Here is a 26,615-nt window from a genome sequence, read left to right as displayed (position 1 = left end):
CATGAATAAATAGATAAAATATTTAAAAGTAAATAAATAAATAAGTAAATAAGAAAGTCAAAACTTTAAAAGTCTCCCCCCCCCCCCCCGCCAGTTCTAGGAAGTACCTTTCTGATTTTAGGGTAGGCAAAGATTTTTTTCTTTTTAAAAGAGCAGCTTAAGGTTCACAGCAAAATTGAGAGGACACTACAGAGATTTTCCATAAACCAAGTTGCCCATGCATGCGTAGCCTTTCCTGTTCATCAGCATCTCCCACCAGAGTGCTATGCTTGCTACACTGATGGATCTCCACTGGCACACCATTTTCACCCAAAGTCTATAGTTATTTAGGGTTCACTCCTGGTGTTGTACATTCAATGGGTTTGGACATGTACCATGACATGTATCCACCGTTATTGTGTCCTATAGAATGCTCTCACTGGCCGTAAACTCTTCTGTGCTTCACATATTCATCCCTCCCCCTCCAGCCCCTAACCCTCTGGCAGGGCAAGGATTTTTTAGATGCCAGAGTTGCAAACTGCAGAAGAAAAGATTAACATATTCAACTACATTACACCTAAGAACTTTTACTCATCAAAAGAATCTATAAATGAAGTGAAAAGATCTTGGACGGGATCCTGTATTGTTGTGTGTGGGGGGGGAATTGCTCTAAAGAACACTATTGGAACTGGTCCAATTTCAATATGGACTATATATTAGATGTAAGTATTATACTGATGTTAAATTACCTAAATTTGAAAATGGGCACATAAAAGAATATTTTTGTTTTCAGGAATACATGCTGCAACTTACACTCAAATAGATGAACAAAAATGATGTATACATTGTCTATTTTGTACACAAATATAGTAAACAGTGAGTTGATGTGAAGGATATGTGTATATATATATATATATATATACACTGTATTAGTCCTGAAGCTTTTCTGTCAGTTTGATTTTCTTTCCAAAATAGAGTAAAAAAAATCTTTTGACACTTGAAAAAACACACGCTATGAACAGGGAGCAAATATTTGCAGTACATACACTTGACAAAAGATTGATATCAATAATAGATTTCTATGAAAAACCCTTAGAAGAGAAACAGGAATGGACAATCAGCATATTAAAAAATGCTCAACCTGAGGGTATTGATTTATTCTTGGTAGACTAGCAAAAATTAAGAAATCTGACAAGAACAAGATTTGGAGAGAATGTGGAGTACTGCTGGCAGCATAGATTGTACCGGCACTTTGAAAACATTACAGCATTACCTTTTATTTTTTTTAAGGTTTTAAAAAGATTTAAGAGACAGAGAGAGATCATGCGTGAGCGTAGGGATGGGGGAAGGACGGAGGGAGTGAGAAAATCCTCAAGTGGACTCTGTGCTGAGCATAGAGCCTGATGTGGGGCTCAATCCCATGACCCTAATCAGGACCTGAGCTGAAATTGAGGGTCAGACACTTAACTAAGCCACCCAAGCGCCCCCAGCATTATCTCTTAAAGCTGAGCCCCCCATACTCTCTGACGTTCAAATGAGACTCAGTCACTTCCACAGGAAGTGTTCACAGAATGCTCCTACCAGCCTTGTTTGTACTTGCCAGGGGCACATTTGGGTTTTGTGGGGCATGAGATTATATAATTGGAGAAAAACCACAACGCATTATAAATGCAACAAAACCCAGGAAAGTAGCATACAATATTTGAAATCGTTTTTTACACACTTCTATACTTTTTCCTTTTTTTTTTTTTACTGCATACTCTGATACCCTCTTCATATGACAATGATTTCTGCAATGTCATTTATATAGAGAGAATAAAAAGATGAAGTATTTCTTTTACATGGTTTATTCAGCTGTTTCAAATTATTAATCTTTGGGATGTAAAAAAAAAAAAGTCTGGACAAAATCACTGTGGTTCTGTTCCAGGTTTGTGACCTACAAGTTCAGGGATTCTGATAAATTTTACTTTGTGTGATTCCCATCAATAAAAAATGTAAATCATACATTTATAATCATATAACCCTGGGTACATCCCTAATGGGAGAGAACTTCCATTTGACTAAGCATTGGTCAGAACTTGATCCTCTGCTTACAGTTTCACAGATCTAATAAATCTTTACAGACCAGCTTCTAGCTTCCTACATTGCAAACTATATTTCTCCCTCAACGTGCGTATACTTCTGGCGTGGGACACATTCAGATCCTGATAAAACATTTGTCCCCACACCTTCCTACTCTGGGGTGGAAAGCAATAGCCTAACAATTATGAGACTGCAAACCCACAAATACATTCCACTGAGCTCAAGTAAATGTATCTGCAGCTCAATCCGCTTTGGCTCAACCCCCAAATGCCTGCTGCTTCTATCACCACCCAACTTGAGAAGTGTTGAAGAAGGCGAAGCTGGGGTGTAAAGAGAAAGTGGTCCTAATCCATTGTGGTTTAAATATCCTTCTTTTGAAGATTTTACAAAAACATATGACCATGAGAACACATTGACGAGAACTCTTCTTTTAGGGCTATGGAAGGGACCCATGGGACTGAGGGGCTCTGAAGCTCAAATTTCATTAGCTTCATGGTAAATTTGCCTCCATTAAGTACAAAATACTGGAGACGACTCAAGTGTTCGCAGGAAAAGCAATAAATAACTACACAAAAGCAGCTTTGCAGACACACAATATTATAGCAGTAAAATGTTCTACTCCTTGCTTACACTTCACTTGGATGAATCAAAGAAACAAATGCTGAGTGATAAAAGCAGATCCCACAGGGCTAGCTATGTGTTATTTCTATAAAGCTCAAAAAAAGAGAAAAAGTCAACAATATATCAATGAGGGATGCATTCAACTATGATAAAAGTCCTAAAAATGACAAAGAGAGACAAACAAAATTCAGAGTAGTAATCACCAAGGGAAGAAGCAAGGTATGGAACCAAGAGATGAAGGGCTATATATACTTGCTTATATTTTTTTTTAAAGATTTTTAAAAATTTATTTATCCATGAGAGTGAGAGAGAGAGGCAGAGACACAGGCAGAGGGAGAAGCAGGCTCCACGCAGGGAGCCCGACACAGGACTGGATCCTGTGACCCCAGGTCACGGCCTTGGCCTAAGGCAGATGCTCAACTGCTGAGCCACCCAGGCATCCCTGTGCTTGCTTATATTAATAAGGTGGTGCAGTCAGAGATCTTTCACATTATCAGTATGTTAAGTTTTAGAACTTAACATATTTGTTCAGAATATTATTTTGCATGCATCAAAAATTAGACTGAACATATATTTTTTTTAATAGTTAAAACCTCAAGTATTTAGGTCGTCCAGCTCAGCTTCCCTCTTTCCTGCTTCCTCCCCATCCCTCCCTCCCCACCTGCTTGGGGCAGGTGGCTCCAGAGTTCTAGCAAAGCAGGGAAATGAAATTCCAAAGGCACCGAAAACCGTGATTTGTGGTTCTGTTTTTTTTTTTTTTTCTTTCTGGGGTTGGGTGCTAGTGTGGAAGCATTACCCAGCGCACCCGGCTCCCGCGCCACCGGCTTCGGCCTCTCCGGGCGCGCAGGCGGCTTGCCCCGCCCCGGCCCCACTACGTCACGTTCGCTCTGCCCCGAGGCTCCCCGGGCCGCCCCGCCCTGCGGGCCCCGCGGGCTCCGGCCGCGCCCCAGCCGCGCTCGCCCGTCGGCGGGTCGCCCCGAGCCGGGAGGGGGCGTGGAACGGCGCCAGGCCCCGCCCCCTCCGCCAGGCCCCGCCCCCTCCGCCAGGCCCCGCCCCCGTCGCACGGCGCGCCGCGGCCTCCCCGCAAAACCCGGACAAGTGGATCCTGCGCTCCGCACGGCCCTCCGCGCGGTCGGGAGGCCTCGCCGCTGCAGGCCCGTCGGCGGGAGGCTCGGCCCAGCGCCCGGAGCGGGGAGCCGGCCCCGAGCGGGAGCGGACGTGGGCCCACGTCTGGGCCAGTGAGCGGCCGCGGGCCCCGGCGGCTCGGGCCTCCTTCCCGTCCTGCTCGCTCGCCCCTGGGACGCGGGGCGCTAGGCCGCGGCGGCGGTAGGATCCCCCGCCCCGCCCCCACCCCCACCCGCGGCCCCGCCCCTTCCCGCCCGAGCCCCAGAGCCCCCGCCCGCCCCCACCCGTGCCCCCGCCCCGCCCCTATACGGGCCCGTGCCCCTGCCCCCGCCCCCATTGGTGCCCCCGAGCCCCCGCCCCGCCCCCACCCGTGCCCCCGAGCCCCCCCCGCCCCCTCCCCGCCCCTATACGTGCCCGTGCCCCTGCCTCCGCCCCCATCGGTGCCCCCGAGCCCCCGCCCCCACCAGTGCCCCCGAGCCCCCCCCTGCCCCCTCCCCGCCCCTCTACGTGCCCGTGCCCCTACCCTCGCCCCCATCGGTGCCCCCGAGTCCCCGCCCCGCCCCCGCCCCCGAGCCCCCCCCGCCCCCTCCCCGCCCCTATACGTGCCCGTGCCCCTGCCCCCGCCCCCATCGGTGTCCCCGCCCGTGCCCTCGAGCCCACTTCCCGCCGCCATCAGTGCCCGTGCCCCCACCCGCGCCCCGCCCCTTCCCGCCAGCGCCCCTGCCCCGCCCCCACCCGTGCCCCCACCCGTGCCCGTCCCCCCCGCGCCCCCTGCCCCGCCCCGCCCCCACCCGTGCCCCCGCCCCCGCCCCCGCCCGCGGGCCGCAGCGCCCCTCCCCGCCGTGCGGCCTCCGCGGCCCGGGCGGGGCGGGAACCCCGTAGCCCGCCTTCTAGCAGCGCCGTGACGTGCCCGCGCCTCTGGGGGGGGTCGCGGGTCCTGCAGCCCCCGCCCGCCCGAGCGGGTTCCGAGTCTGCACGTGAGCACCTCGGGCGCCGGGCTCTCCTGCCGCCGGGCCGCCCTTCCCCCACCCCCTGGACGTCCCGGGACTTAGGAAGCCTGCGTCTTCAGTTGCATTTATTTATTTATTTATTTTTTGGTTGGGGAATTTTTCTGGAAAAATTGAACCTGGTCATTTATCCTAAGAAATTTTTTTTTTTCTTTTTAGCAAAGTGTTGATTAGAATATTGAACGGCCCCCAAATTAGGTGAAAAAGCGTTTCACAAACCACATTTTGCAAAAGCATTTTGGTGGCTGCGAGCTGGAGCTCGAGCTCTGGACCCCGAGGGCCCGGGCTCTAACCCTTTAGGAACCCGGTGAGCTGGGACGAGCCCCTTCGCCTCCAGCTGGCCCAGTTTTTTCATCTGAAAAATTACCATACACAGGACAGCATAATACAGCTGTGTGTGTGCGGGCGGTACTAACCTTCCAGCTGTGGAGGTGGGCTCAGGTGAGAAGCACCACACACGGCTTGGAACCTACAGAGCAAGCATTACTACCTCAAGGTCGCATTTTTCTGTTTTCTGGTTTTGATTTTAAAGCTCCCAGGGGCAAAGCATCCCTCCCGTTTCCTCTTGTGAAAACTTAATAGGATTTACTCCACGATTCCTAGGATAGTTGGTGTTTCAGAGTGCGGAGTCAGTAAACAGGCAGGCTGTACGCACAGGCTGTGCTAGGCAGTGTGTGAAGTCTCACCACTCCCGTGTATAAGGAAAAGGCCTTTTTTTTTTCCTCCACCAGGGAAAGTTGTGAATGGAAGAAAAGCCCTGCTGTAAGTAGTGTCAGGATGGCTTCTTTCAGTCCTTTCAGGCAAAGCCCAGGGACACACGAGGCTGACTCCGGGGTAATCATACGGTCCTTTATTGAGGATCATATGTTAACTTTACTGAGGATAAAATAAATCTCATTACATAATTTTCTCAACAGAATATTGAAGGATGTTTGTTCCAAGATCTCTGAAAATCAAGAGGAATGCTAACGAGGATGGCAAAAGTTGCGCGGCCAAGAAAACCAAACCAGAGGCGGAAGACCTTCAGCTGGATGAAGGCAGAGATGATCCAGCTGATGCGCTGACCCCCAGGGGGGCCAGGACGGCGGGCGGGTGCAGCGCAGAGCCGGAGCCGTGCCCTTTCCCCAGCACCGCCAGCCAGTGGGCTCGCGTTGGTTTGGTTGGACCTGAGCAGGATTCAAAGCGTAGCGACCTTTCCGAAGAGCCTGTTAAGTCCTTTTCCAAAACACAGCGCTGGGCAGAACCCGGAGAACCTGTCTGTGTTGTTTGTGGTCGTTACGGAGAGTACATCTGTGATAAGACCGATGAAGACGTGTGCAGCTTGGAGTGTAAAGCAAAACATCTTCTGCAAGTAAAGGAAAAGGAGGAGAGGTTGACACTCAGCGCCCCACACAAAGCTGCTTCTGAGCCAGAGTCTCCACTGGACGCTTTGTACGTCTATAAGGAGCACCCCTTTATTCTGGACCTTCAGGAAGACCAGATTGAAAACCTTAAACGGCAGCTAGGGATTGTAGTTCAAGGGCAAGATGTCACCAGACCCATCATTGACTTTGAGCATTGTGGGTTCCCTGAGGCCTTGAATCACAACCTGAAGACGTCGGGCTATGAAGTCCCAACCCCCATCCAGATGCAGATGATTCCTGTGGGACTTCTGGGAAGAGACGTTCTGGCCAGTGCTGATACCGGCTCAGGAAAAACAGCCGCTTTTCTTCTTCCTGTTATCACCCGAGCCTTATGCGAGGTAAGAGTTCACAGGTGTTTCTCTCAGAAACAAGCCAGTTATATACCAAGTTTCATCCTTAACTAGGTTAAAACTGCAAATGGAAACTGTAACTTCAGTCATTAGTGCTCCTGGCGGTTTTGCTTCTGATAGTTGCTGGTATGAGAAACATAATTTTAGGCAATTTTTCTTTTATTAGATTGAACCTTCAGGATCTTTTCATTGAAGGTCTTAAAAAATTGCTTTCCTTACGAAATATTTTCTTTCAACAAATTTTCTTTCTTTTTTTCTTTTTTTTTCCCAACAAAATTTCTATTCAAGAAGTAAACTCTTGGTTTGGGAAAAAAAAAATCCTGCTGACCGGATGACTCGCAATTTTTGTGTTCAATTTAGCCTCCTTGGTTTTTTAAAAAATTGATTTGTGTTTTTTAAACAATTGTTTTTTTTTTAAATTGATTTATTCCAAAGTTGGAATGTTATCATAGACTTCAAAATAACACGCTTAAATGGTCCATCTTAAAATAATGCTACCTTACTTTACTCGTTAGCTTATAGTGCGTAAAGCACCCCCACACACACACAGTTAATTTAACCGACGCATTTGCCAAGTGCTAGTGAGTTTGTGAGATCTGAAGTAGGGCAAAAGGGAAGCCAATGCAAAATATAGGCAAAGAGAGGAGAGGTAAAGGAGGAAAATTTGGAAAACTAAAGAATCGTAGAAGATAATGTGAGGAAAAAATAAAAGAAAGCACCCGATGTTCAAAATATTAGTAAAACTCACTGGATGCCCCAAAATAGAGCTATAGGGCAGGAAATAGGACATTTATAAAAGGAAATTCTTTGGACAAAGAAAAAAGTGAATCTACAGGACTGCTGAGGGGACTGTATCAAGGGTGGAACACCAAGCTTTAACCGGATTGTCCTGGTTTTGTCTTCAGAGGAGCGTGGCCAGAGATGGCAGGGTCCCCCTGGGAGCCAACTGCCACTTTCCCCACCCTGGTTATCACAGGTGCTTCTCCCTGGCCCCAATTTTGATCTTTCACTGTGTATCCGTGTTATGTAAGGAAGGGTTCAATTTATGATGGTTTTTGGAGAGAAAATCTGCAGTGAGCAGAAGGCAGGAGGGTTCCTATCCAGTTGGGCTGATGGGAAGACTCCCAGAATACTTTGAGGATTTAGCCCATCCGCAGGAATTCACTGCCGGCATTTTCAGACGTGTTTCTGACGTCTTCGCAGAGCAAGACTCCGTCTGCACTGATTCTTACACCAACAAGGGAGCTGGCCATTCAGATAGAGAACCAGGCTAAGGAACTGATGAGTGGCCTGCCTCGCATGAAAACCGTGCTCCTGGTGGGGGGCTTACCCTTACCCCCACAGCTGTACCGTTTGCGACAACACGTGAAGGTAAGCACCAGTTTGATCACGGGTTTGTCCTGGTGGTTTTGTTTGCCTTCAAGGACCTTAATACATGTGATTTTAGGTTAGCCTTTAATTCTTGCCGAGTAAGCCTTAAGGTTTTTTTTAAGGTTGTTTTATATTGGAAAGGAACACAATTAATTCCTGCCTTCCGCCCGATGCCGTTGGATGTTCTCACCCGCATCGTTTATCACATTTGCTCTTGAAGGTGGGTGGGCATATCCCATCTTCATGGCTGAGAAGCTGAATCTCAGGAAGATGACGTTTACCTAAGGATCCGTAGCTAACGTACTCGAGAGTGTGATTCCTACAAACAAGGCCGTTATCCCAGTGAGCGCAGTGCAGTTGCAGAATCAGGAAACGAACGTGGGTACCCTGGAATGCCGCGGGAGTTCAGGCTGCTGTCATCTGTCCTCAGACCCCGTTCGTGTTTTACTAGTTGTCCCGTCAACTCTTCTTTTTAATAGCACAAGAATTCAGTTCAGAATCACATTTTGAATTCAGTTGTCGTGTCTCTTTCATCTCCTTTGGTGTAGAACAGTTCTTTAGTCTTTGCTCCCCTCCCCCCCATAATCTTGACAGTTTTAAGAATTTTAAACTGCTTACTTTGAAGAAGATCTCTCAATTACTGGGTTTAAGTTATGTATCTTTGAAAGGAATATCACGGAAGAGATGCTTTGTTCTTTTCATTACATCCTTTTATTTTTATTAAGATTTTTATTTATTTGGCAGAGAGTGAGCACACAAGCAGGGGAAGTGGCAGGGAGAGGGAGAAGCAGGCTCCCTGCTGAGCAGGGGGCCCAACTCGGGGCTCAATTCCAGGACCCTGGGATCACGACCTGAGCTGAAGGCTGATGTCTAACCTACTGAGCCACCCAGGCGCCCCGTGACTACATCCTTTTAGATGATACACGATTTCAATGTGTCCTTTTACTGGTGATATCACCTGTAAAGTAACTGAAAAATTTATTTGTTCCTTCTGTAATTAGTTAAGCATTTTGAATACCTTCATTTTGTAAACTTCTTGTGCTTTACCAAATTTCCAACTTACTCTTTTTATATGTATCTCAGTATGACTCGTGATTACCGATTGTATTTAAAGGATCATAATGTGTTATTACCATTATTTGTTTTGGTTCCCCACTTGTCCCCAGTTTGAGCAGTGGAAGCACTGTGGAGTCGGTTTCTGTGTTCTTTTATTATGTCCCCATCATTCTCTGAGCACTTTCTTTCTTTCTATCTGAAGAAGATGATTGTGCTTACATTGTTCTTCCCTTGGCTCAGCCCTGAAATCATGCTTTTCCCCAAGCTATCCTGACTCCTTTTGGTAGAGGACGGTATTTAGAAACCAAAATCTGGGCTCTTGGTTGGGTTTGTTGCTGTTTCTCTTTGCTGTTGAGTTATCATTGCTTCGAGGACCTCTCAGTGAATAGAAGGTGAGAATATTCCTTAAGTGTGTATTTCTGCATCTATATTTATCGTAGCCCATGAGTTCGTGTCGATACTTCCAACTCTAATTCAACACAGCAAGATTATTTTGGCATTTTCTGCTTCCATATTTGTCACTCTGACAGTGAGAAATCTGCTACCTCTTATCTTTTACCTATTTATTTACTTGATCAGCCATCCTCTATATAACCAGTAGCCCATCCTCATCCCTGTCCCTTGCCCCACAGTGATGCCTTCCTTCCTAGACTCCATCCTGCGCCCTCTTCACTCCCTTAGACCGCAACACCCTGTGCAGGGCTGCCTTTCTCCGGAGGGTCCTTCATCACCCTGCTGCCTCTCCCACCCCCCGTGCCAGGCCATGTCCTTCACAGACACCCTCTATGAAAAAAGTAACTGAAAAATCTGTCTATTCAACAAAGTGATCTTTCAAAAGCCAGGGCAGAATAGAGACCTTTTCAGGTAAACAAAACTGAGAGTTTATTACCAGTAGATTTATATAAAAGAATACTAACTAAGATATTCTGCATATAAAGAAGATTCTGGAAAGGAAGGCGTGGGATCAAAGAAAGAATGGCGAGTGGGCAGCCCTGGTGGCTCAGCGGTTGAGCGCCTGCCTTCGGCCCAGGGCATGATCCCGGAGACTCGGGATCGAGTCCCACGTTGGGTTCCCTGCTTGGAGCCTGCTTCTCCCTCTGCCTGTGTCTCTGCCCCTCTCTCTGTGTCTCTATGAATAAGTAAATAAAATCTTAAAAAAAAAAAAAAAGTATGGTGAGCAAAGAAAATAGTAATCATGTGGGTAAAAATTTTTTTTAAAGATTTTATTTATTTATTCATGAGAGAGACAGAGAGAGAGAGGCAGAGACCCAGGCAGAGGGAGAAGCAGGCTCCATGCAGGGAGCTGGACACGCCACTCGATACCGGGACCCCGGGGTCATGCCCTGGGCCGAAGGCAGGCGCTCAACTGCTGAGCCACCCAGGAGTCCTTCATGTGGGTAAATGTAAACAAACATTGACTAAATAAAAAGTAATAATGAGCAATACATGGGTGTAAAAAAATAGAAGTAAAATACTGACCAACTGTAGCATATCAGCGCAGGAAAGTTGTGATTGGTGTTAAATCATTTGCCCTTGATTATTCAAGAAAAAGGTAAATACGTCTAGTTCACTTCAGACTTTATTAAGTTTATATACATTTATTTTACAATTCAAGGGAATTCCCACACTAAAAGAATTGGGGGAAAAGTTTATAATTTCCAAACCAGTAGGGGAGGAAAATGAAATAGGAATAGAAGGGATGAGCTCAGTTGAAAATAATTAAAATGGATTTAAATGTTTATGGTATTTCTGAAAAAACTAAGTGGAGCGCTGTGGTTCTGTGGATACAGATCCTTACGACCTGAGACTTATCATTCTCCATGACCCTCAGCATTGTGTCGGTTTGTCTTTGAAAAGTAGAATACAGTTGAGTTTATTAGATCATTTGTAACTCTACTCTGCTTTACTCCAGGCACTGTCTCATTTAATCTTCACAGTAATTATTATTATTTCCATTTTATGAATGTGAGAACAGAGACTCACACCATTATTAAGTGTTACAGCCGAGATTCCTACTGAAGTTTGGCTAACAGGCCCCACTTTTAAGCACTGCTTCAACTAATACGTTATAAGAGCGTTAAGAGCCTTAAGCAACCTTAGAAATCATTGTGCCCAACCTTTTAATTTAAAAACAGAAGAGCAGGGCCAAAGAGGTTAAGGGATTTGCACTTGGTCATAGAGCCAAATAGTGGTCAGCCTGCCTGCAAGGCCCTTCCTGGTCTGGTCTCTGCCTACTTTCGAGCCTCCTCCGAATCTTTGTCCCCTCTCCACCCCAGTGGCCTTTCAGCTTCAGAAGTTCTTGGATGCTTTCCCTCCACCTGGCCCTCTCCTCACCGGCTCCCACTCCTCCTCTAGGTTTTCGCTTGCCTGTTAGCCAGGACTGGATAACCTCACGAGCATTGATGTGTTTCATCTGTTCCTTCCTTTGTGTTATGAGATTTGTGAGAGCAGAAACTATGTCTGACCTAATCAACATTGAATTCTGAGTCCTTAACCCAGTGGCTGGCACATATTAGCCACTCAGTAAGTATAGACAGAAAGAAAGAAGGAAGGAAGATTATCTAATTTGTTTTTCTCTGTTCTTCAGGTTATCATAGCGACTCCTGGGCGACTTCTGGATATAATAAAACAGAGCTCTGTAGAACTCCGCGGTATAAAAATTGTAGTAGTAGATGAAGTAAGTAGTGTTGTTTAGAACATTAGTCATATAATTTTATATAATTTATGAAAATTATATTATAATTACATAATTTCACTGTATGTTCAGGCATTTTCTTCCCCAAAGGAAAAAAAATTAGGAATTTTTTTTTTTAATTGCAGTAGCCATTCGTAAGCTGGTTCCCGTGTGGTACCCAAGGTATAGTGCACCAAAATTAAATCACATTAATAAATAAAATCAGCTATCTTTTCCTAATTTCCAATAATTACTTTATTCTCAGTGATAAATTTTTTAAATATTTGACACTGGCTCTCATTTGTCTAAAAAGAAAAACACATGAATCCACAGCATGTAACTATTAACAGGGAATTTGGAAGTAGCTAATAATATTTAGTTGGATGACCTTTTATATTTTCTTTTGTGTGGACATAGGTGTCTGTGGTCTTGATTTTCAGTGTTACACAGAGCATATAGGCATTTTTATATTTTTGATTTGCTTAATATGTTATTATCTGATGATATTCCAGCAAGTGAACAAGCAGGAGGACTCAAAACTGTGTCAGCACAGGCTGGGCATGGGCCAGTTCTGCCTGCAGTGCATTGCACATCTACTTTCATATATGTCCCACCAGCAGTGACAGAGCAGAGAGGCCCAGCAGTGATCAGAAATGTGGGGTTCAGGGGCTGACCAGTGATGGCAGCGTGGTTCCAGGAAGTAGCCAGAGGACGTGGAAAGAACACATAGGCAAGATCCTTGAGACTGGGATTGAGCCTTTACTCCACCCCACTGTGGGGTGCTGGGCAAGTCGTCTGATCTTCCAGAGTTGTGGCAACAATGAAGTAATGATTGGGAAAATGTCTCATAGACTGGAATGTCCTATATAAATGTAAAGTAATTGTTTAGGACAGTTAAGGTAATGTTATTCAGTCCTTTATTATTTTTTTCTGTTTTCTTCTTACACATCTACTCTGTGTGTGTGTGTGAGAGAGAGAGAGAGAGAATATTTAAGTTCTACTCCCTTAACAAATTTCAGTTATATAATTATTAATGGAGCATCATTAATTATGGTAACCATGTTATGCATTTCAGACCTTATCTGTTATATAACTGAAAGTTTTTACACTTTTACCCCAAACCTCTTCCTATTTCACCCACTCCCTAGCCCCTGGCAATCATTTTTCTACTAATTTCTATGAGTTTGACTTTCATTTTTTTATTTTTAGCTTTCTTAGATTTCACATATAAGTGTTCCCATACAGTATTTGTTTTTTTCTGTCTAGCTTACTTCACTGAGCGTAATGTCCTCCAAGTCCATCCATGTTACTAAAAATGAAGTAATTTTAAGTCGGAATAATATTCCATTGTATATAACATGCACCTCATTTTCTTTATCATATTCATCTGCTGATGGACACTAAGGTTGTTTCCATACCTTGGGTGTTGTGAACTGTTATTCAGTCCTTCAAAAAGTGCTGCTAAGTCAGCGTTTTCCTGGTGTGCCTTTTGATTCAACTGATTTATTGCATCTGATTATCATCAGACTTACTGCCACCCTGCAAGTACAAGTGGGCTTCCCACTGTTGATAAGCCCATGTGTTCTCACCATGTGGTGAGCCTGAAAAGTGAGCCTCATATAGATTTTAAAGTTGGATTCCATTCCTGCTTGCTTCTCTCCACAACATTTTTCCCTTTAGCCAATGGATGAAGTTTCACAGGGTACCTCTGTGCTGTGCTCCATATAAAAGGAGTATTCATTCAGCAAACCTATAGTGAGTGCTTGTAATGTGTGGCCTCGGTCCCAGCTCCTCAGCATTTAAGGAAACCAGCTGGTAAACAACATAATTGGTCATGTACTGAAACTGAAGTTGGCACAGAAGTTCTATTTAGATACAGATTGACCAAGTCTGGTTAAGTTTGGATGGCGTCACAAAGAAATTTTAAATATTATTCCAGCCTATGAAGTGCTGAAATCTCATTGGAGAAAAATACATAAATTCTTGAAGTAAAGGCAAGAACATTGTCATACATACGGAAATACAAATGTACCGAAAGGTGCTATGCAGGCCGGGGAACAGCAAACTCTTTCTGCAAAGGGCCATTTAAGACTTTGGGGGCCACATGTCCTCTGTTGGAGCGCTCAGTACAGCCAGACACCGGAGTGGGTGTGACTGCATTCCCACAAGCTCTATTTAAAAAAACACCTGAAGGTCTGTGTTTGTCCCAAGAGCCTCAGTTTGCTGACTCCTGATACAAACTGTTAGTAAAGTAATGGGGCTGTGTATGATACGCTAATTGTTTAGGGCATTTAAGGTCAGAAGGAGAAATGAGAGTCCGTGTGAACTGGCACCATAAGAGATGGCTCCTCCGAGGTGATGGGATATGACCTGGTCATCCACAGATGGGAAAGGATTTAGAAAACTAGAGAATATATCAAGTGTTCCAGGTGAAGAGCCTAACATGAACAGAGCCAGAAAGGCCAAGCACAAGCGCAGAGAGACCAGCCAGCTTGAAGCATTCTTCCTGAGGAATAATAGGAAGTAAAGTTGGGTAGTTAGGGTGGGGTCAAATTACAGAGGGCCCTGAAAGGGAGGCAGAGGATTTTGGATTTGATGTGGGAAACAATGAGGCTTTCTAAATTATTGAGTTGGGGTGTCACATGTGGAAAGTGGTGGTTTAGCAAGGTTATTCTGCTGCTCCATGCAAGAAAAATGAAAGAAGAAAGAATCTGTGGGACAGAATGGTAGCAACCCAGACAAGAGGTGAGCAGGGTCAGGGACAGGGTGGAGGCAGTGGGAAGCATGAGTACATCAGAGAATCGCTGTGAATCATTCATGAGTCTTCTGAGGACTGAATATGAAAGAAGATGAAGAGGAAGGTGGTTGAGGGGACTCCATAAATTCTGGTTGTGCCTTTAATTTTAAGGAAAGGGTAAGCGGGTAAGGGTTGGGGCTTGACAGTAGTATTTGAATTGGTTTTAGAAATGTCGAATTTCTTGTGAATGACGGATGAAGGGGAAATATTGTGTGGATAGGAGAAATGGGCATTAGCATCCGTGGGACACACTGGTCTCTCTAAGGGTGGAAGGTGAGAGAGGAACAGGCACTGGGGCTCTGTGTCTGTCTGTGGAGTTTGAAGAGGAGTCTAAGCAGAGAAGTAGTCTGAGAAACCAGAAAGAAACTGAGAGCAAGTGATATTGCTGCAAAGACAGGCCACTGTTTGAGGAGGAGGGTGAAGATTCAGGAATGGTCAGGCATGAAGACTAAGATAATTCCTTTAGAATTAGAGGAATCTGCTGTGTCACCCTTCTGTGTCTCCCATGGATTCTCTCACAACTACCTGCCCTAACTTCTTTATGTGTACGTGGCTCTGAAACCTTCCGTCAGTCTCCCAGGTAGACGTCAGACCTTTCCTCTCTGCTCTGTTTACCTGTGTATAGACTTTATCCTTTCTCTTGTATTAGGCTCCTGCTGTATCCCAACAATCAAGCCAATAGTGCTGGTCCAAGTTTCCCTAATGGTAAGAATCACCCAGTGTGTTCACTGAATGTAGTAGAAGAGCAGATCTCTTATGTAGATATTCTGATTCAGGAAGCCTGAGTTGGAATCCAGGGATATTCAAAAACTTGTTCTGGATGATTCTTCTTTAGGGGGATTTGGGACACACTGACTAGCAAGCTAAGCTGCCTGGCAGTGGTTTTTCCAGTGCTTAGAATTAACGAGTGCTTGTTTATTTATCAGGTGCTTTTTACATGCTAGACACTGTCCTGGGTTTTGAGGATACAATGGGAATTGATATAAGCCCTGACAAATGTATGTACATGGGTCGTGTAACAGAGACAACTGGGGGGTTAGGTTAGTATCAGGGGAGGGCTCTAAGTGACACTTATGCTGAGACCTGAGTGAGAGGGAGCCAGCCACGCGAAGATCCAGCTGGAGGATCTGCTTCAGACAGAGCTAACGTGGGAGTGACCATTGGGTAGTTGGGGGCAGAAAGAAGGCTGGTGCGGCAGGGTCGTGGAGCATGAGGTGGAAGAGTGCTAGGCAATGAAGTCAGAGAAGCGGATGAGGATGAAAACTGTAGGACTTTTAGCCTGTGGTAAGCAGTTGGGTTTTATTTTATGTGTGATGGTTAATTACTGGAGGGTTTAAGCAGAGGAGTAAGAGATAGGATTTGTGTTCTAGAAGATACTGGGTGCTTGGGGTGGATGGCTTCCGGCGTGGGGGTGATAGGATGAGGCGGAGTCTCACTATTGTGCGCTGGATAGAAGCACCTGAATTTGGGGCGTATTAGTGTAAACAGTTTATTTATTTTTATTTTTTATTTTATTTTTTATTATTTTTTTATTTTTTTTAGTGTAAACAGTTTAGATGCAGGGAAACTTGGGAGAAGACAGAGGAGATTTATTTCTGATGGCCTGTGTTCTGAACCAGGAGAAGCAAGGCCATCTCCTGAGATGAGGGGGCCTTAGTAGGGTTATTGAGGAAAAGGAAAAGCTGGGGATGTTTTTCAAGACCTACTACCTGTTGCACACGTGTGCACATGTGTCTTGTAAGTTGAAACATTGAGATTTACTATGCTGTGAGCATGGTCCCAAGTGGTTTATGTATTTTATGTATTAATGAGATCATTAATCATCATAACAGACCTATTAGGTAGTTAACTCTTATCATTCCCATTTGTAAAAGAAAAAAACCGAGGCTTAAAGACATTCGTTAACATGTTTAATTTAAGGTCATAGGTAGAGCCAGGATCAGCCAGGATCACCTAGACCATTATGATTATTTTAGATTTTTTTAAATGTCATGGAATGAATAGTATTAAAACAAGTGTTCAAACTTCCACGTAGTGGACACTTAAAAATACAGTGCTTTAAAAGAAAAAAAAAAAAAATACAGTGCTTTAGGGGTGCCTGGCTGGCTCAGTCAGTGCAGTGTTGGACTCTGGATCTCAGAGTCATGAGTTCGAGCCCCACTTTGGGCATGGAGCCTACTTAAAAAAACAAAAAAACAGCAACAAAAATACAGTGCTTTATGTAAATACTCGAAAATAAATGATTGTCAGACCTTATTTTTCAAAATTATAGGTACCTGGATTATATTTAAAAATCAAGATAGCCTTTGTGTTTCATTATTTTATTTTATTTTATTTTATTTTTAAATTTTTATTTATGATAGTCACAGAGAGAGAGAGAGAGAGAGAGAGAGAGAGGCAGAGACACAGGCAGAGGGAGAAACAGGCTCCATGCACCGGGAGCCCAATGTGGGATTCGATCCCGGGTCTCCAGGATCGCGCCCTGGGCCAAAGGCAGGCGCCAAACCGCTGCGCCACCCAGGGATCCCGTGTTTCATTATTTTAAACCAGTACTAACTTAGAATTTTTTTGTTTGCTTAGTAATACACAGATTGTTTTTAAAAACTAGTAATGCAGAAGTATATACAGAAGCAAAAGCCGCCAACATTAAGTTTTTAAAATTTATTTCATATTTTATTACAAATATATGTCCGTGGTAGAAAAAAAGACCCAAACTGCAAAAAGCTGTAAAATGAACAATTTAATTGCATCCCCTTCTACATTCCATAGGTCTTTTCCCCGGAGCTAGCAATTAAGTTTCTTAAATGTATGTACAAACAGTATCATGTTATATATAGTGTTCTGTACTTTTCTTTATTCCTCCTAGCAGTGATTCATTATCATTTAATAAAGGACTTTCCACTCATAATTAATGATAGCAAAGGGTTCTATTAAGTGGATCTACTGTATTTTATTTACCAAAGCCCCCATTATTGGTATTTAGGGTTTATATATTTGTTGCCACTGTTAATAATACCATAAAAATCTTTGTATAATTATATGTTTTCAGTGATACACAACATACAATTTTGTATAAATATGTTTTTCTAAATCCTTTATTTTTGACGTTGTGATATATTCTAATGTGTAAAATTTTTTAATTTTTTATGTTCTTAATCAGTTTTTTCCTTGAATGGCTCAGGGTTTTAATGTCAAATAGGACTAACTTTAAAATGGTTTTATTTTAGGCTGATACCATGTTAAAGATGGGCTTTCAACAGCAAGTGCTTGACATTTTGGAACACGTTCCTAATGATAGTCAGACCATTTTGGTTTCAGCTACAATTCCAACTAGCATAGAACAACTAGCAAGCCAGCTTCTGCATAATCCTGTGAGAATTATCACCGGGGAAAAGAACCTGCCCTGTTCCAGTGTGCGCCAGATTATTTTGTGGGTGGAAGAACCAGCCAAAAAGAAAAAATTATTTGAAATCTTAAATGTGAGTAGTAAGTAGTAAAGCAGGCACCCTGTTTTGTAGATTATGTTTGCATTTTTCACAGTTATTAAGATAATGATTTTTAGATGCAGCATTTGGGGAATTTTATACAGATATTTTTTTTAAGATTATTTATTTATTTATTAATGAAAGACACAGAGGAGAGAGAGAGGCAGAGACACAGGCAGAGGGAGAAGCAGCTCCATGCAGGGAGCCCAATGTGGGACTCAATCCGGGGACTCCAGGATCATGCCCTGGGCCAAAGGCAGGCGCTAAACCACTGAGCCACCCAGGGATTCCCTCACCGAAGAACCCAGGGATTCCCTATATAGATATTTAGTAGTAAATTGCTTTACTTCAGAATTCTGTGGGGATCAAATAAATGCTGTATGGATGCAGGGTTGTTTTTTATTTTCCGTATTATAGAAAATACATTTAAATATCAAGATTATTCCTAAATAATATTTTTTTTTGTTTCAGAAATTTTTAGTAGTTTTATGTAACAGATAAAGATAAGTTCTTTCTTGGCCATTCTGTCCTTGAAAAATAGAATTTTTTAGCAGTAACTTATTTAAACAGAAATTTATTAAATGGATGATAATGTGTAAGCACAGTTACTTTAAAATGTTAAGGGGTCGCCTGGTGGCTCAGTCAGTTTAAGCATCTGACTTGATTTTGGATCAGGTCATGATCTCAGAGTTGTGAGGTCAGCCCCACGTTGGGCTCCTCACTCAGCGTGGAGTCTGCTGAAGATACTCTTTCTCTCCCTCTCCCCTCCCCCAGCTCACTTTCACACACTCACTCTCTCTCAAAAAAACAAATTAATTTTTAAAAATATTGAGTTAAATATGGCTTGTATTTAATTATGAGCAGCATTTAAAATTTTATTTTTTTATTTTTTAGCATTTAAAATTTTAAATTGCACTCAATTTTAAAAATAGTTTTACAATATTAATAAAATGGAGAAATGTGAAGGGCAGTAGACTTTTGTGCTTCTATTTGTGCATATTTTAAAGAAAACACTCATCTTAATAACGCTAGTTTTTCCTCTGTAACTAGCTAATACTAATGATTTCAGAAAAGCTTCCATTGTTATTTATGTTACACGAATAATTTTAAATACATGTTTTTCATTTTTCAGGATAAAAAACTCTTCAAGCCTCCAGTATTAGTGTTTGTGGACTGCAAGCTGGGAGCAGATCTGTTGAGCGAGGCAGTGCAGAAAATCACAGGTCTGAAAAGCATATCTATACATTCGGAGAAATCACAAACAGAAAGAAAAAACATATTGAAGGTTTGACATTCAGATTATCTTTTCGGGGGGTTCCCTACCGGCTGCTTTTTAAAGCAGACCTTTTTTTTAAGGACTGCAAGAACTTCAGGCACACAGTGACTATGAGCTAATTGTTCCTCTTGCTCAGGCTTCTGTGTTTTGGGAGCAATAAGCCTGTTCTCCACGGGATTATCTACTAAATAGATTACTCATTCAAAATCCACCATTTCTGAAATCAGGTCAGTTTAGACTGGGGCAGAGGAGTCATTCACCCTTGGAAAAGATTTGCCTGAGTACATTAATAGAAACAGACGGATGCAGGGGTTGGGGAGGGGAAGACTTACACTACACATGTTTCTCAGGTATATATACTAACAACCTTTACTTACTGAAAAGGTGCAGCAAAAACGGTATTGAAGAAAGTATTGAAAAAAAGATGTCTGAATTATACAAAACCACGTAAGATAAATTCTGAATAATGAATTTTGTTGCTTTGTGGGGAAGGGATTACTTGAAGGAGACTACGAAGTTGTGGTGAGCACTGGAGTCCTGGGACGAGGCCTAGACTTGATCAGTGTCCGGCTGGTTGTCAATTTCGATATGCCTTCAAGCATGGATGAGTACGTGCATCAGGTAAGGACGTTTTATTTGTTTCCACCATGAGTTTTCTTAGGCGAGGCATTGTCAATAGAATAGTAACTAAAAAGAAAGAAAACAAGTTTTATCATAGACCTATAAAAACTTATAGTTTTGTTTTTAAAACATATATATGGGTAGGGGTGCTGGTCTGGTTCAGTTGGGGGAGCACGTGACTCTTAATCTCAGAGTTGTGAGTTTGAACCCCACGTTGGTGGTAGAGATTACATAGGAATAAAATCTTTAAAAATATGTATGCATGGATATAAACTAAATTTTGTTTTAAAAACCTGCGTGTACTAGGCACCTGGGAGGCTCAGTGGTTGAGCACCTATTTGGCTCAGGTCATGAGCCTGGGGTTCTGGGATCAAGGCCTACATCAGGCTCCCCACAGGGAGCCTCTCTGGGTCTCTCATGGATAAATGAATAAAATCTTTAAAAAAGAAACAAAGCTGTGTGTAACTAAAATGAGTTAAAAAGTATTGAAAATAATAACCTAAAATGTTAGTTTAAAAAAATTTTAAATCATTGGTTTTTAGCTTATTTTTGTCTCCTTTATACTTCTCATTCAGTAAGTGTATTAAATGGCTTTCATAATCAGGATTTTATAAAAGGGCTTGTTTTAGGTTGACATATCTGGCCAAAATAAAGTTGATCTGTTAAAGTATTTGGTTTTTTAGGAATCTTGTCTTCATCTCTTCTTCATATCCTTATTTGTTCTAGACTTTCACCTATTAAAGTTTTGTTTCTTTATTTTGCTGCCAGAGATAACAGCAGCTCTTCTTTCTAACAGAAATAGAGCATTCTCTTAGCGTCGCCTTATCTCCCTGACTGCTACCTGTTTTCCTCCTCCGGCATCACTTACAGACTCTTCAAGTAAAGCCTTTCTGTCATGTTCTTAGAATTACCTCTGAATGCCACATTCACTTGGATCACCCACTGAAACACTTTTAGTGCCTTGAATGCATTGTTGCTTGTATTTTTACTTAGACTTAGTAATATAGCAGTGCCACCTCATTTACCTGTGCATCAGGGAATTGGCCATCACACAGGAGTTGATTGCTCAAATCACTGAAGTTGGTCTTCTTTCAAATTTTTAAATTTAACGATTTTGGATGGTAATTTTTTTCAAAATATTAAAATAATTAAGTCTTTGCTTCTTAAATAGAGTATGCTGATCAGAATGATTTAACTTTTTCTTGCTGCATCAAGGGCAACCCTGTGGCTCTCAGTTATTCACTGAGCAGGAGGAGGGGCACAGGAAGAGGGAAAGAGAGCCTACAGCAGAGCCCAATGAGGGACTTGATCTCACAGCCCTGAGATCACGACCTGATCTGAAATCAAGAGTTGGATGCCCAACTGACTGAGCCAGCCAGATGCCCCAAAATGAAAAATAGGTCTTTGTAAAGTAGCCTTCCTGCTTTGAGTAGTTATGACAGTTAATGGTACAGAAAATACAAATACCTATTTGTACATAAACACACATGTATATGCATACCCTGTTACTCTTACTACATAAATGGGACCATATTACACCAACTGTTTATGCCCTGCTTGTTTTATTAAATATATATTAGGCACCTTTTAAAAATAGGCACCATTTTTTTAAAAATATATTAGGCACCTTTCCTTATTAGCACACATAATAGACACCATTTTAAAAATACTAATGTAAAAAAGAATAAAAAAATAAAAATACTAATGTATATGAAGTACTTACCATATGGCAGGCACTGTTCTAAACTCTTTAAATGCAAAAAAATAAAAGAGTAAACTATTTGAATGCTTTTACTTGTTTAATTAGTCTTGATCTATTTTCATTGCTGCATGGTCATCTACTATGTGGATTACCATAGTTTATTAAGTAAATCCTTTATAATTTGATGGACAATTAGCTGTTTCTAATATTCCGTTATTAAATAATGCTGCCTGGGGCGCCTGGGTGGCTCAGTCGGTTAAGCATCTGACTCTTGATCTCAGCTCGGGTCTTGATCTCAGAGTCATGCGTTCAGGTCCCACATTGGGCTCTATACTGGCATGGAGTCTACTTAAATAATAATAATGCTGCAGTGAACATCCACCTTTACAGTTGTGCCTCTCATGCAGTATATTTGTAAGATAAATGTATAGGAGACCTGCTAGATCAAAGGATATGTGGATTTTATTTTATTCTATTTTATTTTTTTATATTTGGTCTTTTTTTTTTTAGGATATGTGGATTTTATTTAATTATTTTTAAGATTTGTTTACTTACTATCTTAGGTTTTGTTTATTTATTTGAGAGAGAGAGTATGAGCAGGGAGAGGAGCAGAGGGAGAGGGACAAGCAGACTCCTCACTGAGCACAAAGCCCTACCAGGGGCTTGATCTCATGACCTGAGCCAGAACCAAGAGTCAGACAGCCAACTGCTTGCTTGAACCACCCTTAGGACATTGTTACTTTGAATTACAGTAGGTATTCCTATATGTCTACTTTTAAAGATTTATTTGTTTATGTTAGAGAGAGAGAACTCTCGAGCATGAGTGGGAGAAACAGGAGAGGTAAAGAGTGGGAGAGAAGCAAACTCCCTGTGGAGCATGGGGCTTGATGATGACACAGGGCCCAGTCTCGCAACCCTAAGATTATGACCTGAGCCAAGATCAGGAGTCAGATACTTAACCAACTAAGCCACCCAGGCGCCCCTGTGTGTCTGCTTTTAATTTAGGGGGCAGAGAGCTTCTGGGGAAATAATTTTGAAGTTGTTAAGTCTTTTAGAGTTTGTAGACTATTGCAGTTATTTTTTTTAAACAGCTTATGTCTTAGTATAAAACATCTCAGAATAAATTATGTCTCAATTGATATAAATCACGTGCTATACAATTCACTTGGAAGTGTACAACTCAGTGGTTTTTATTATATTCATATACTTGTGCAACCATTACTACAGCCAATTTTAGAAAATTTTTATCATCCCGAAAAGAAGCCCCATACTTGTCCCATCTGCAGTTATTCCCCACACCTGTTACACATATAGATCCCTTGGGCAACAGTTACTCTGCTTTGTCTTTATAGATGTATCTCTTCTAGGCATTTCATATAAGTGGAATCATATGGTATGTAGTCTTCTCTGATGGTTTTTACTTATCACAATGTTTTCAACTTTCACTCATGCTGTAGCATATGTCAGTACATCTTGTATTGCTACATAATATTCCATTCTAAGGATATGCGGCCTTTGTTCATTGTTGCTAGCCATTTAGTGTGTTTCTACTGTTCGTTTTCTGTGGATAGTGCTGCTCTGAGCACTCATGTACAGGGTTTTATGTAGACATGCATTTTCATTTAAAAAAAATTTTTTTTTTAATTTTTATTTATTTATGATAGTCACAGAGAGAGAGAGAGAGAGAGGCAGAGACACAGGCAGAGGGAGAAGCAGGCTCCATGCACCGGGAGCCTGATGTGGGATTCGATCCCGGGTCTCCAGGATCGCGCCCTGGGCCAAAGGCAGGCGCCAAACCGCTGCGCCACCCAGGGATCCCCATTTTCATTTTTTTAAATCCCAGTGTAGTTAGCATACAGTGTTATGTTAGTTTCCGGTGTACAATATAGTGATTCAGCAATTTGATGCATTACTTTGTGCTCATCATGACAAATGTACTCTAAATTCCCTTCACTTATTTCACCTATCTTTCCCCTCCCCCATAACCATCAGTTTGTTCTCTGTAGTGAAGTCTACACTTTTTTTTTTGGTTTGTCTCTTTTTTTCTTTGTTTTGTTTAATTCCACACATGAGTGAAATCACATGGTATCTGTCTTACTCTGACTGACTTATTTCATTTAGTGTCATATTATCTAGCTCCATCCATGTTGCTGCAAATGGCAGGATTTCCTTCCTGTTTATGGTGGAGTAATATTCCATTATGCATACATACTGTATCTTCTTTATCCATTCATCTGTGGATGGGCACTTGGGCTGCTTCCATAGTTTGGCTACTGAAAATAATGTTGCAATAAACATAGGAGTGCATGTATCTTTTCAAATTAGTATTTCCCTGTTCTTTGGATAAATACCAAGTAGTGGAGTTACTAGATTATATGGTAATTCTACTTTTAATTTTCTGAGGAAACTCCATACTCTTTTCCACAGAGGCTGCACCAGTTTGCATTCCAACCAACAGAGCACAAGTGTTCCTTTTTCTGCACATCGTCCCCACATTTGTTCATTCTTATTTCTGTTGGGCATGCACCTAGGAGGGAATTACTGGGTTATGTAGTAATTCTGTGTATACATTTTGAGGAACTGATAGACTCATTTCCAATACGGCTTTATGATTTTACATTCTCATCAGTGATATAGGAGGATTCTAGTTTCTCCAAACCTTCCTTAGCACTTACATTATTTATCTTTTTAGTTGTAGCATTGCCAGTGGGTGTGAAGTTACATCCCCTTGTGTGTGTGCATTTTTTTTAAAGAAGTTTTTTTTCATTTCTTTCAGAGAGAGAGAGAATGGGGGGCAGGGCAGAGGGGGAGGGAGAGGGACAAGCAGACTCAGCACTGGGCTCTATCTCACAACCCTGAGATTATGACCTGAGCCAACATCATGAGTCCAGGCTTAACCCACTGAGCCACCCAGGCACCTTTCTCCTTGTGTTTTTTTTGTTTGTTTATTTGTTTAAAGATTTTATTTATCCATGAGAGACACACACACACACACACAGAGGCAGAAACAGGCAGAGGGAGAAGCAGGTTCCATGCAGGAAGCCTGATGTGGGACCCGATCCCAGCACCTCAGGATCATGTCCTGAGCCAAAGGCAGGCGCTAAACCGCTGAGCCACCCAGGCGTCCTTCTCCTTGTGTCTTTGATTTGAATTTCCCTAATGACTAATGAACATCATTTTATGTACTTAACTGGCCTTTTGTGTATCTTCTTTGGAGAAATGTTTGTTTAAATTATTTGCCCATTTTTTAAATTGGCTTATCCTTTATTGAGGAGTATTATTGAGTTGTAAGTTATTTATATATTCTAGAAAACCCTTACCAGATACATGATAGGCAAATATTTTCTTCTAGTATGTGAGTACAGCTATATTTTATATTAATTTTTAGTTTTATTGGAACAATTCAGTAACATAATTAAATAAAACAACATTCCTTCCCTTACTTGTTCCCAGTCTCATTCCCCAGAGGGCCATGTTTTGCTTTCTTTTTTACAACATTAAAAATGTCCTATATATTGGCAGCAAGTATTCATTTAAATACTCTAAATACTGACTTTAAGTCCTACATTTCAGTTAAGAAGCAGAAATTGAGCATAACTGTGTGTTTACCACCTTCTTCTGAAGAGTTTCTCAGTATATTTGGAAACAAGTAAATTTTGTTCCTTGTCATGTATTTTCATCACAAATTTGTGTCCATTTAATTTTATCAAAGTGAGAAATAACTACACAAAATGAATTTGCTTAAATCTCATATTGCAAAGGCATTGAAGTACTCTAAAACAAATAGACCTCTTGCTCTAAAAGCAGTAGCTTTTGAAAAATTTTTACCTTAACCTACCCACAGTAGGAAACATCTTCCTGTCATTACTACCCTACACACACACACACACACACACACACACACTCTCACACAGCACATGCGCACACACACAAACATGCTACATAACTGAAACACAAGTTTCACAAACATTTCCTTAGATGTGGTTGCTTTCATATCTCCTGTTTGAGCTGTTGCTTTAAAAATATGCTGGTGGCAGTCCACTAAATTGGTTTCACAAAGTACATTGAGACATACAATTCAAAAAATGCTATGTGAGTGAATGTTAATCTTAGTAAAAGCCTCTTTAAATACTGATCTTCATTTTCTTTCAAGAGACATTAGGTTTTATATGAACATTTTGAAAATGTCCTTTGCATTTCATTTCAGGTTGGAAGAGTGGGGAGATTAGGCCAAAATGGGACAGCAATTACGTTCATCAATAACAATTCAAAAAGACTCTTCTGGGATATTGCAAAAAGAGTGAAACCCACAGGATCCATTCTTCCCCCACAGTTACTGAATTCTCCCTACCTTCATGACCAGAAAAGAAAGGAACAACAGAAAGATAAACAGACACAGAATGATCTGGTTACAGGAGCTAATCTTATGGACATCATTAGAAAACATGATAAAAGTAATTCTCAAAAATGAACACTTTTTAATTGTGTATTGTCAGTGAAATTTCTGTATATTATTACTGTATGATTTGAGTAAATGGAATTATACATGAAACAAAGAAATTTAACATAATTTAAATTTTTTAAATTATATATCAAATTTATACTGCAGTATTGTATTTATTTCCCTTTTAATTCCCATAAATTTAAGAAAATCAGAAAATGAATTGCTAAATAAAATTTTTTCTGTCTAGACAAAGCCTCAATTTTTCCTCAATAATATTCTTCGAGCTGCTGTCAGAACCAGGAACCTGCACAGCAAGGAATCAGACTCAGAATGGTGATGCTTTTGTTTAGTGTCCCCAGCTCACTGTGAGCACATTGGCACTTGGATTATTGTTGAATCTATTAAGGTTAGGAAGAAAGTGAAGAATGGAAACCGGAAGAAATGGTCGGTCCTTCTTTTCAAAGATAACTGTGAAATACCTTTTTCATTCTGATTGTTTTCCCTTCATCTTGGTAGATATAAGTTTACATTATATTTACTGGGGGCTGCTTATCAAAATCACGCAAGTCATGTTAATATTGCTACTTGTACTTTTATGTTAATTTCCACTTGCTAATTCAAT

The 26,615-nt window shown here is 41.8% G+C and overlaps 1 protein-coding gene across 4 annotated transcripts; it reads left to right on the top strand.

Annotated features, from left to right (window-relative positions):
* The first annotated feature begins 3,743 nt into the window (after positions 1-3,743).
* DDX59 (DEAD-box helicase 59) lies at positions 3,744-26,572 on the top strand. Of its 4 annotated transcripts, none has more exons than XM_041758856.1 (8): positions 3,744-4,008; positions 5,732-6,555; positions 7,771-7,938; positions 11,582-11,671; positions 17,693-17,944; positions 19,083-19,235; positions 19,719-19,847; positions 25,757-26,571. In XM_041758856.1, exons 2-8 carry the CDS (start codon positions 5,743-5,745, stop codon positions 26,018-26,020), a joined length of 1,869 nt encoding a protein of 622 aa, XP_041614790.1. In that variant the 5' UTR covers positions 3,744-4,008; positions 5,732-5,742; the 3' UTR covers positions 26,021-26,571. The 4 variants fall into 4 exon arrangements, with proteins under 4 accessions (XP_041614790.1, XP_041614800.1, XP_041614810.1 ...); XM_041758866.1 differs by lacking the exon at positions 3,744-4,008 and adding an exon at positions 4,642-4,784 and having other exon boundaries at positions 25,757-26,572; XM_041758876.1 differs by lacking the exon at positions 3,744-4,008 and adding an exon at positions 4,821-5,255 and having other exon boundaries at positions 25,757-26,572.
* Positions 26,573-26,615: the final 43 nt, after the last annotated feature.

The sequence above is a fragment of the Vulpes lagopus genome, chromosome 1, assembly GCF_018345385.1.
Source record: "Vulpes lagopus strain Blue_001 chromosome 1, ASM1834538v1, whole genome shotgun sequence".
NCBI lineage: Eukaryota > Metazoa > Chordata > Mammalia > Carnivora > Canidae > Vulpes > Vulpes lagopus.
The sequence above is the reverse complement of the archived record's forward strand: the minus strand, read 5'-3'. Positions and strand labels throughout refer to the sequence as shown.

Bases quoted from the DNA above. Each gene is read 5' to 3' on its own strand.
- DDX59 (XM_041758866.1), top strand. From the start codon at position 5,743: ATGTTTGTTCCAAGATCTCTGAAAATCAAGAGGAATGCTAACGAGGAT. The intron at 7,939-11,581 runs GTAAGCACCAGT...TCTGTTCTTCAG, and splicing joins GTTTGCGACAACACGTGAAG to GTTATCATAGCGACTCCTGG. The intron at 19,848-25,756 runs GTAAGGACGTTT...ATTTCATTTCAG, and splicing joins TGGATGAGTACGTGCATCAG to GTTGGAAGAGTGGGGAGATT.